Source organism: Sinocyclocheilus grahami, unplaced genomic scaffold, assembly GCF_001515645.1.
Source record: "Sinocyclocheilus grahami isolate Dianchi unplaced genomic scaffold, SAMN03320097.WGS_v1.1 scaffold852.1, whole genome shotgun sequence".
In the NCBI taxonomy this organism is placed as follows: Eukaryota; Metazoa; Chordata; class Actinopteri; order Cypriniformes; family Cyprinidae; genus Sinocyclocheilus; species Sinocyclocheilus grahami.
Window position 1 is genome coordinate 488395 of NW_015506031.1, and position 12662 is coordinate 501056.

The 12662-nt window shown below is 32.9% G+C and overlaps 1 protein-coding gene across 1 annotated transcript in view; it reads left to right on the forward strand.

The window, feature by feature from the left end:
• Positions 1-7997: 7997 nt before the first annotated feature.
• LOC107562967 (uncharacterized) overlaps positions 7998-12662 on the forward strand; it is a 6150-nt gene continuing 1485 nt past the window's right edge. The window contains exons 1-5 of the mRNA XM_016247726.1: positions 7998-8034; positions 8132-8518; positions 9476-9625; positions 11803-11843; positions 12071-12166. Coding sequence (XP_016103212.1) covers positions 7998-8034; positions 8132-8518; positions 9476-9625; positions 11803-11843; positions 12071-12166 — 711 coding nt within the window. The remainder of the gene's footprint in view (positions 8035-8131; positions 8519-9475; positions 9626-11802; positions 11844-12070; positions 12167-12662) is intronic.

Genomic DNA, 12662 nt, shown 5'->3' on the forward strand with positions numbered 1-12662 from the left:
TGATGCCAACTCTCGCGAGACAAATAAGCAACCGCAGCTTCAAAATCAAGCCCAATATTTTTTGATAATTTATTATCAATTATTACCAATAAATGAGCCCGCAACATATTAAACTGAAACTCCCCTTTTACCTGAAAAGCAAAAACATAAGTTATTTTTACAAAAATCAGCAAACTGCAACAAAACTCATCTCCAATCACCTGTGAGCAAAATAGGATTGGACAGATGGAAAAGGAGAAAAACACAAGAGCTTCAAAGGGGAGCTGTAACATTGCCACACATTCATAGCCTACTAAAATACTGGCTATTCGAACCAAATCTACTCTTAGTATTAGTATAGACCTACTTGATTTTTTTTCTTGTTTTTTACAGCCCGTGATAATTAATACATTACGAAAACATTGTAAAAAAATAAAAATTTAGGCTACTGTAAAAAGGAAAAAAAGTCATCCCACTCCTCTATGTCTACTACTATCACGCGCCTTCTTTTTTAACCTGATTAGCCAATCAGTGCAAAAATATAAGTGATGTAGCGTAATTTTGAATGTGATTTTTCTTTGAATGTGAAAAATCACATTCAAAAAGAAGGCGCGTGCGGAGGGGGCGGAATATTTGACAAATTATGCTACAGCACTTATATTTGTGCACTGATTGGCTTTTAACTGTGAGCAGACAGACTGTCAATCAGTGCCTTGGAGAATACAGTGAACATAAATGAAAAGAAACAAAGTTGCTTGTCAGGTTTTCCTAACAAGCAAACATATTTTTTTAAATAAGCCCAAAAAAACCCGCAACCCGGACTTTTTCAGCAACTTTACAAAAAAAAAGCAGCCCAAAATTGCCTATAATACGCGGACTTATCAACTCTGGCAACAACGCTCTTCTCTTCTTTCCTCTTCCTCCTCCACGGCCCCACCCCCTTTGTTACGTGTTCCGGGGGGCAGAGTTTCTGTAAAATTTAGGGTTCATGATGTCACCATCCCAGGAAGAAAGTTGTAGTCCGTACCAGCCAGGTGTTGTAGGCCTAAAAACATCTCCCTTTGCATTGAACTTTGAGCGTCATAACTTTGCAGATGTTGTTTACGTTTAAACAGTAACATTACACACTAACTAAAGTTAAAAATGTGAAATAATAATCAAGGACCCCTTTAAACAGGCAACGTGCACCACATGACACATATTCTTGTAGGAGGCATGAGAAAAACGTTTTTCATCCAATACTGTTATCATTGTCATAGCTGAGGTTGTTTGGAGTAGGGGGGGCCGCATGACTTGGTTACAATTTTCTGAGCTTGTTTTGTTAATTTGACCTAAAGCTAACATGTTCGCCCATGGGGCATATTAATCAGAATTTTTTTTAGAAAAAAAAGTAATGCAACTGTTAGTTTTAATTGTGAACATTGTCTCAAGATGTTGAAAAAGAAAATTAAGTCATATGTTGTCCGTGCTGTTATTTATCACATTTCGAAATAGCTGTAATCTGTGCCAGATTAGGGTATATATATAGAATCAAGATATGGGGGCAGAAAATGTATACATTTATATTTCATATAGTTTACACATTTCATATAGTTAATATCATACGGAGAGTGCCGTTTTTCTTAAAAAAATCTGCATGATTACAAATGTGATATTGATTTTATACAACAGCTCATTAAACAAAAATATTAAGAGACTTAAGTTTTATACTCAATATTGCCTGTTTTTGCTCCATTTCGCCAACAAAAGTAATTCAAACCAAAGCCACAGCGCTGTTTTGCGTCTCTGAGCAACACGAGTTTAGTTCCTGAATGAATCAAGTTTAAATGATTCGATTCAATCGTATTGACTCACTTATTAACAGTGACTTGCTGCCACCTACTGGCGGTTTTAATTTCACATTTAAAGTATCTTAATTTTTTAAAGATCAAGAACAATAACTAATTTCCTTTAACCCTTCCATTGCATTTGGGTCTGTTTTGGGGGGGGAGGGAATAATTTGCATTGATTTTTTTTCAGATTTTTAAAAAGTTTTTTCAGAAATAAACAAAATTGTAATGTTTTGGGTCAAACAGACTACATTTGAAAATTCAAAACAAGGTTTGAATGAGAAGTAAATGTGTTGCTCAAAAGTTATAAATCAGACACAATATGGTTTTATTTGAAAATTAAGTTATGGACTTTTTATAAGCTTCAAAAGCTAAACTGACCTGATAACTCGATAACGAATCGTTAAGACTGGTTGTGAACAGGTTCAAACAAGAAGATTAGACTCAAAAGGCCAATTTGTTCACAAATCCGACATGACTATTTCGTATCATCTCCATGAATAAATTATAAATAAATATATCATATGACGCATCAAAATTAAATTATTTACTTACCGGGTTGCCGGATTGCTAGTGGAAGTCTTCCATGATGCCCGTTTTCCGACAACTAGCCTACGAACAGTTTGTAGACCAAATTTAGTTTTAATTAAATGATAATCATATTTACGTAATCTATCGCAGTTTTGAGTTGCATTTCCATAGTACACTGCTCTCTTTTCTCTCAAAAGTGGAATTCTATTCCTCATTCTGACCCTTTGAATGAACGGCGGATGTGCTTCCGCTAAAGCCTTGTGGTCAAGCTGGTCCCGAATAAACGTACAATTATCACTCTGTTTCAACGACAGGTGCAATCAAACACAATCAATTTACATGCTTTCTTCTTCTTCTGTGGGATTACCAAGTTGTGGTTGCAACCAAACATTTGCATATGGAAACTAGACCTGAAGATATTTCAACGTTTCAGCTTTATTCACAACAGCTACAATAATTCTTTTGATCTACATATTACTAACATCAGTGTCTCTGATCTGGGACTCTACTTCTGTGTGGAAGAAGAGAATAAGCTACATGAAGATGAACAAGGCGTCCTCTACTCATCTAAGGTATACTATAATGGAAACCGAACAATTCGTCTCTCTCTGGAAGGTAAGAAAGTACTTCTGCTAACTGTTGCTTTATTATTATTATTATTAGTAGTAGTAGTAGTATTCATTTGCATAGTGTTGTTTACTATACACATTGTTTCAAAGCAGCTTTACACAAAATTGTATTTAGTTTATATATTGTTTGTATACGGATACTTATACTTACTTAAATACTTAAACATACTTAAATATCCAACTTTATATTTAAGTATGTTTAAGTATTTATGTAAGTATAAGGTACATAATAATAATAATAATAATAATAATTATTATTACTATTATGATTACGTTCCGAATACCTTTGCTTTTGTTTTTGAATAAACAGTGTGTGTTCATTTAGAATCCACCTCTGCACCTCCTGACTGTGCGCTCTGCTGGACGCTGCTGTTCAGTGTGTGTCCGGTGTGTGTTCTCCTCTCTTCACTCCTGTCCTCTATCTGTGTGTTCTGCTTCTGTCGGGCTCAAACTACAGGTAACCCATTCACTGTTCATTTCCTTGACACCTTTTTTTACTTGATTTTTCCCATATAAAACCTAAATACTATGGTTAAAGCTGCAAACAAATCATAAATATGCCAAATATGTTTTAAAAGCAAGTTATTGAAAAGACTGCTGCTATTTTTTTGTTGTATACACAATAGTTGTGCATTTGCAGATGTCAGTGTTCTGTGAGAAAATAATCTATATGTCCAGTCTTGCTTTTTTAGAATTCACATTTATGTAAATTTAAATTAAAGTTATGTTTCTTTAGTTTAATGATTGATATTGTGTAGCTGCCATAATATGATTTTTTTGAGAAGGAGTATGAAGCTGAATGTGAAATAAAAGATCTTTCACATATTTAATGTTGTTTATATGATCAAAAACGACTGCTTATAATGAAAGCTGTATATCAGTTAGTGTTAAGATGGTACTGGCACTTTTATGTGTTTAAGAGCACATGTGCTCTGAAGTTCCTGTGTTCAGACCTGCATTTTTTTCTCATTGTACTGGCATGCATTCATGCGATCTTTAGGTTCTGAGTGGAATGCAGAGATAATCACATCCGATGTTAATAAGGTATCTACATATTATTATTTGTTTTTAGTAAATTTTCAGGCTTTGCAATGTCAAAGACAATAGTTTAGTTTGTTTCACGTGCATCTCCTATTTCAGGGGGATCCTACGGAGAATCATCAGTGTGAGATGAGTAAGATGGGAAAGATCTGCCTTCACACTGAAGCCTCTTATAGACTATTGACCTCTACACATCCCTATGCCAAGATGTGATTCTGCCTGCTCAATTTATACAATTTTCTGCAAAATTACCGCCCTCAGCAATGTCATATTTGATATCTGAACTTGCTTTTTTCTCAAACATGCTTTTACTACATTTAGTACACATGCACACACATGCAACATAAACCCATTTTTATATCCAATGATACATTTACATATGTATTTATGCACAATACACAACACATTCAACAATAAAATTTCAATTAAAATAAAATTTTAACAATTTTGAATTAAAAAAAATAATTTTTGAGTGTTGAAATAAAATACTAAATAGAAAAAGCTTCAGTATTTACAGTATTGTATCAAATATTATTCACACATTTACAATAACATTAATTTGGTTTAATTTATTGGATTAAAATCAATCAGTCAGTAAGTCAGTCAGTCAGTCACTCAACCAAGCAAGCAAGCAACCAACCCAAACACCCAACCCACCCACACACACACACACACACACACACACACAGTGAGATGAGTAAGATGGGAAAGATCTGCCTTCACACTGAAGCCTCTTATAGACTATTGACCTCTACACATCCCTATGCCAAGATGTGATTCTGCCTGCTCAATTTATACAATTTTCTGCAAAATTACCGCCCTCAGCAATGTCATATTTGATATCTGAACTTGCTTTTTTCTCAAACATGCTTTTACTACATTTAGTACACATGCACACACATGCAACATAAACCCATTTTTATATCCAATGATACATTTACATATGTATTTATGCACAATACACAACACATTCAACAATAAAATTTCAATTAAAATAAAATTTTAACAATTTTGAATTAAAAAAAATAATTTTTGAGTGTTGAAATAAAATACTAAATAGAAAAAGCTTCAGTATTTACAGTATTGTATCAAATATTATTCACACATTTACAATAACATTAATTTGGTTTAATTTATTGGATTAAAATCAATCAGTCAGTAAGTCAGTCAGTCAGTCACTCAACCAAGCAAGCAAGCAACCAACCCAAACACCCAACCCACCCACACACACACACACACACACACACACACACACACACACACACACACACACTACACACACACACCTTTTTAAAAATATGACCTGGTTATTAGTAACTAAAACAGTGACCAATCTAAAAAACAAAACAAAAAACAATTCCAACCCTTAAGTTTATCAAAACCCTTTAGCAGAAATACCTCCCACCACAGCCAATCAAATAAGAGCTGACATCCGCATTGAAGACTCTCACATTTTTCTGTCACTGAGATGGAGCGAGTAAGAGTTACAGTCATCATACTTCTGTGTAAGTCCTCTTTTTGTGCATGTATTTTTTATGTTATGTTTCATGCCATGGCATTGATTTGATTGACAGTCCTCTTTCATGTATATGAACTTGTATTTGCTTTTGCAGGTGTTTTGTTCTGTGAACAGCAGAGAGTCTTTGGGGCAGAAGTGGACATGAGAGTTAAAGCAGGAGACAGCATCACTCTCTACTCTGACTGTGTCATACCATTAGGATCACTCATTGTTTGGTGGAGAAACTGCTCACATGAGCATCAACCATCTCTGTTCATAGATTCTACAAAAATACTCAAGGCAAAGTTTCCACGTTTTAGTTTTGTGCTCAACAGCTCCAGAAACTCTTATGATCTACATATTACAAACGTCAGTGTCTCTGATGAGGGAATATACTACTGTGAGAAAAGAGAAAAGAAAATAAGTAAAGATGTACACGGCATCATAACTGATCAATTTGAATACGAATATGGAAACAAGACAACTCGTCTATCTGTCTTGGGTGAGAAAACATTTTCACTGTTGTTCATGTTGATTTGTTTTGTGTTAACAAACCCATTGCTTTTATTTTCATTATATTTTTAATATAGTTAACGACAAGTCTTGCACATATACAGTATTTATGCTGACACAATCCTGCAGTCAAACTTAAAACCGCAGGAAACTGCATCTATGTATTAAAATTTCAGTAACACTACAATACGGGTGCACTAATGTGCATTAATTCATTCTTAACTAATGCACAGATAATCCTGAATTAAAACCATTCATTAATGATTACTACATCAGGAACTATTAAAGAGTCTATCTGATTAATAGATCAAGTTATATATGAATTGCTATTAATTAAATGTGTCATCATGTATTAATTCCTTAACAACATATAGTATTAACTAATAGGTTAAATTTATGTGTTAATTACCAATAGATCAAAGCTATATGTTTCAACTTCCAGCTGTCTGCTTTCATGAATCATTAGCAAATGATTTACAAATCCATCATTACGTTATGACTTTACTTGTTGAGGCACATGACTATTAGCTCATTTGGAAGTTGAAATGCATAGCTTTGACCCATTATGTTAATTTACGCTATTAGTTAATACTATACATTAACTCATGTGTGCATTAGTTAATATATGTTTGTATGAATGTTTGTTAATAAAAGGTTTATGCATGCTTAATTTAGATTTGTATTATTTTAACATTAATAAACAACAAACACATTACAATATATTTTCATATCTAAATGCCTATATGGATTTGTTAGGCATCATGCTTGGCAAATGGAAAATATATGCAATATTAAAGATAATTTTAATGGTAATTTTAAATGTTAATAGGATGCTAAAATAAAATGTACATATTAATTGAATATTAAAATAAAACATACAGTATATCTTAACCGAATAGTGTGAGAATGTTTAAAAATGGCATATGTTTGATTTTGAGCCAGTGTCTCCTGGTTCTGAGCGGTTCAACACCTCCTCACACCTCCTGTATCAGACTGTGTGCTCTGCTGGACGCTGCTGTCCAGTGTGTGTCCAGTGTGTGTTCTCCTCTTCTCCATCTGTGTGTACTGCTTGTTCATGTTGATTTGTTTTGTGTTAACAAACTCATTTATTTTATTTTCATTATATTAGTTAATGAAAAGTCTTGCACAAAGTTATGTTGACACAATCCTGCAGTCAAACTTTTTTTGCATTTTTATACTTCAATCACTATACGTGTGTGTGTGTGTGTTAATGAAAGGTGATAAAAAATTATATGGTTGTTCATGTTGTTTTTTTTGTCATCTACATATTACAAACATCAGTGTCTCTGATGAGGGAATATACTACTGTGCTAAAAGAGAAAAGGAAATATGTACAGATGTACACGGCATCATAAACCCAAAGTCTGAGTATGAGTATGGAAACATGTAAACTCATCTATTTGTCTTGGGCGCGAAAACATTTTTACGATTGTTTGTGCTTTTAGGCGTATTGGTAAATTCTGAAGAAACTTTGCTTGACCCCTTTTCTGAGCAGAAAGTGGAAAGAATAAAAAAAAAAAAAAAATATGCAATACAGGAAACCTATAATGACGATCAGCACTTTAGGTCATCGCCATTGTCACATTAAACATAATTATATTGTCAAAAAAGAAAAAAAAAAGTCATGTTTGATGTCAATGCGATGTTATTATTTGTTTGAAATTATGGCCTCTCGGCCTCTTTTAAGGTGTCACACGGTTGCATTTTAAAAACGTGTAGTAATTCAAAATGAAGTTGACTAAGAAGTTATTTAATTGATGGTGAAAACCTAAAAGAGCTTTTTAAGTGTTTAAAAATAAAAATAAAATAAAAAATAATGGAAAAGAAAAGAAATGAGTGGAACAAGACCAGAATAATATTACCCTCACAAAAAAAAAAAAAAAAAAAAAAAAAAAACCCCCCCTCCCACCACTATGAACCAGACACTAAAGGTCCTCATCTTTATCAGTCACTGAGATGGAGCGAGCAAGAATTACAGTCATCATACTTGTGTGTACGTCCATATTTGTGTTTTTAAATTTGGTATTTTATGCCATTGATTTGATTGACAGTCCTCTTTCATGTATATGAACTTGTATTTGCTTTTGCAGGTGTTTTGTTCTGTGAACAGCAGAGAGTCTTTGGGGCAGAAGTGGACATGAGAGTTAAAGCAGGAGACAGCATCACTCTCTACTGTGACTGTGTCATACCATTAGGATCACTCATTGTTTGGTTGAGAAACTGCTCACATGAGCATCAACCATCTCTGTTCATAGATTCTACAAAAATATTCAAGGAGAAGTTTCCACGTTTTAGTTTTGTGCTCAACGGCTCCAGAAACTCTTATGATCTTCATATTACAAACGTCAGTGTCTCTGATGAGGGAATATACTACTGTGCGAAAACAGTAAAGAAAATAAGTAAAGATGTAAACGGCATCATAAATAATCAATTTGAATACGAATATGGAAACAAAACAACTCGTCTATCTGTCTTGGGTGAGAAAACATTTTCACTGTTGTTCATGTTGATTTGTTTTGTGTTAACAAACCCATTGCTTTTATTTTCATTATATTTTTAATATAGTTAACGACAAGTCTTGCACATATACAGTATTTATGCTGACACAATCCTGCAGTCAAACTTAAAACTGCAGGAAACTGCATCTATGTATAAAAATTTCAGTAACACTACAATACGGGTGCACTAATGTGCATTAATTCATTCTTAACTAATGCACAGATAATCCTGAATTAAAACCATTCATTAATGATTACTACATCAGGAACTATTAAAGAGTCTATCTGATTAATAGATCAAGTTATATATGAATTGCTATTAATTAAATGTGTCATCATGTATTAATTCCTTAACAACATATAGTATTAACTAATAGGTTAAATTTATGTGTTAATTACCAATGGATCAAAGCTATATGTTTCAATTTCCAGCTGTCTGCTTTCATTAATCATTAGCAAATGATTTACATCATTACATATGACTTTACTTGTTGAGGCACATGACTATTAGCTCATTTGGAAGTTGAAATGCATAGCTTTGACCCATTGCGGTAATGAACATGTTAATTTACGCTATTAGTTAATACTATACATTAACTCATGTGTGCATTAGTTAATATATGTTTGTATGAATGTTTGTTAATAAAAGGTTTATGCATACTTAATTTAGATTTGTATTATTTTAACATTAATAAACAACAAAGAAATTGCAATATATTTTCATATCTAAATGCCGATACGATTTATTAGGCATCATGCTTGGCAAATGGAAAATATATGCAATATTAAAGATAATTTTAATGGTAATTAAAAATTTTAATAGGATGTTAAAATAAAATGTACATATTAATTGAATATTAAAATAAAACATACAGTATATCTTAACCGAATAGTGTGAGAATGTTTAAAAATGGCATATGTTTGATTTTGAGCCAGTGTCTCCTGGTTCTGAGCGGTTCAACACCTCCTCCACACCTCCTGTATCAGACTGTGTGCTCTGCTGGACGCTGCTGTCCAGTGTGTGTCCAGTGTGTGTTCTCCTCTTCTCCATCTGTGTGTACTGCTTCTGTCAGAGGAAAACTACAGGTGATTATTCACTCCTGAACTCAATTCCATCACCTGCCGCAGCTATGATGTGCCAGATGTTATTACAGCTCTAGATTTGCTTTCAGACAGTATCACATATTAACTGTAAAATGTCACAGTCAGAGCAATGAAAACTTTATACAATGCCTTTGATCAGGCAGTTGAGCTTGTTAAATCTCACTTAATTTGATCTGAACCAAGTTGACTCTTTTGTTATTTTAATTTCCTGTAGCTTCTGGCGCTGAAACACAGACTGAGAACAGACATGTTGAGGTATTGTATTATATGTGCACAACCTGAAGAAGATTGAAATACAATATATTTACACTTGTTTGAGAGTTCAAAGCAGAGAGTCTTTGGGGCAGAAGTGGACATGAGAGTTAAAGCAGGAGACAGCATCACTCTCTACTGTGACTGTGTCATACCATTAGGATCACTCATTGTTTGGTTCAGAAACTGCTCACATGAGCATCAACCATCTCTGTTCATAGATTCTACAAAAATATTCAAGGAGAAGTTTCCACGTTTTAGTTTTGTGCTCAACGGCTCCAGAAACTCTTATGATCTACATATTACAAACGTCAGTGTCTCTGATGAGGGAATATACTACTGTGCGAAAACAGTAAAGAAAATAAGTAAAGATGTAAACGGCATCATAAATAATCAATTTGACTCCAGAAACTCTTATGATCTTCATATTACAAACGTCAGTGTCTCTGATGAGGGAATATACTACTGTGCGAAAACAGTAAAGAAAATAAGTAAAGATGTAAACGGCATCATAAATAATCAATTTGAATACGAATATGGAAACAAAACAACTCGTCTATCTGTCTTGGGTGAGAAAACATTTTCACTGTTGTTCATGTTGATTTGTTTTGTGTTAACAAACCCATTGCTTTTATTTTCATTATATTTTTAATATAGTTAACGACAAGTCTTGCACATATACAGTATTTATGCTGACACAATCCTGCAGTCAAACTTAAAACTGCAGAAACTGCATCTATGTATAAAAATTTCAGTAACACTACAATACGGGTGCACTAATGTGCATTAATTCATTCTTAACTAATGCACAGATAATCCTGAATTAAAACCATTCATTAATGATTACTACATCAGGAACTATTAAAGAGTCTATCTGATTAATAGATCAAGTTATATATGAATTGCTATTAATTAAATGTGTCATCATGTATTAATTCCTTAACAACATATAGTATTAACTAATAGGTTAAATTTATGTGTTAATTACCAATGGATCAAAGCTATATGTTTCAATTTCCAGCTGTCTGCTTTCATTAATCATTAGCAAATGATTTACATCATTACATATGACTTTACTTGTTGAGGCACATGACTATTAGCTCATTTGGAAGTTGAAATGCATAGCTTTGACCCATTGCGGTAATGAACATGTTAATTTACGCTATTAGTTAATACTATACATTAACTCATGTGTGCATTAGTTAATATATGTTTGTATGAATGTTTGTTAATAAAAGGTTTATGCATACTTAATTTAGATTTGTATTATTTTAACATTAATAAACAACAAAGAAATTGCAATATATTTTCATATCTAAATGCCGATACGATTTATTAGGCATCATGCTTGGCAAATGGAAAATATATGCAATATTAAAGATAATTTTAATGGTAATTAAAAATTTTAATAGGATGTTAAAATAAAATGTACATATTAATTGAATATTAAAATAAAACATACAGTATATCTTAACCGAATAGTGTGAGAATGTTTAAAAATGGCATATGTTTGATTTTGAGCCAGTGTCTCCTGGTTCTGAGCGGTTCAACACCTCCTCCACACCTCCTGTATCAGACTGTGTGCTCTGCTGGACGCTGCTGTCCAGTGTGTGTCCAGTGTGTGTTCTCCTCTTCTCCATCTGTGTGTACTGCTTCTGTCAGAGGAAAACTACAGGTGATTATTCACTCCTGAACTCAATTCCATCACCTGCCGCAGCTATGATGTGCCAGATGTTATTACAGCTCTAGATTTGCTTTCAGACAGTATCACATATTAACTGTAAAATGTCACAGTCAGAGCAATGAAAACTTTATACAATGCCTTTGATCAGGCAGTTGAGCTTGTTAAATCTCACTTAATTTGATCTGAACCAAGTTGACTCTTTTGTTATTTTAATTTCCTGTAGCTTCTGGCGCTGAAACACAGACTGAGAACAGACATGTTGAGGTATTGTATTATATGTGCACAACCTGAAGAAGATTGAAATACAATATATTTACACTTGTTTGAGAGTTCAAAGCTATATAAATTACATCTATATAATACATTACATATTACATTATATATAATATAATATATAATAGTGTTTTATATATACTATTATTTATATTCACAATGAACTAAATAGATTATAAAAATATATTAATATAATAAAAACATGCATGTTTTTCCAGGATGGCGGTGAAGTGTGCTACGCTTCACTGGACATGCCTTCCATACGGCAGAAAAAGCTGAAGAAAAAAAGCGTTCAGAGTTCTGTTTATTCTGAGGTCAGAACCAAAAGAACATAAATTATAGTTTAAAAAACGAAATGTTGTTCAGTAGTAATTTGCACCAGATTGTTTTAAGAATAATGAGAATAATGATATTCTTTGTGGCATTTTCTCTTATGGCATTCAACTACATTTGGTTTTATTCCCCCAAATGCAAACCTTTATTTTGAAGAGTGTATTGATGTATATGTTTGATGTATCACATGTAATGTTCCAGACAAAGAACATACTATTTAATGGATTCTCAGAATGTGTTCATGCTTAAAATAAAATAAGAAGTGTTCTTACATTTTTCTTAATTTCATTTTTTTTTAATTCATGTAAACAAGACACCAACATACATTTTATAGTGTAAATGTATTGTGATATAACGAACAGCATTTCTTTTTTTTTTTATTTGTTCAACTTGATTCACCTTGATGGTTAAATGTTTACAAGGCAGTGGTTTCTTTAATATGTCAGCATTTAGGGTCAGCAATGTATTTTTTTTCTT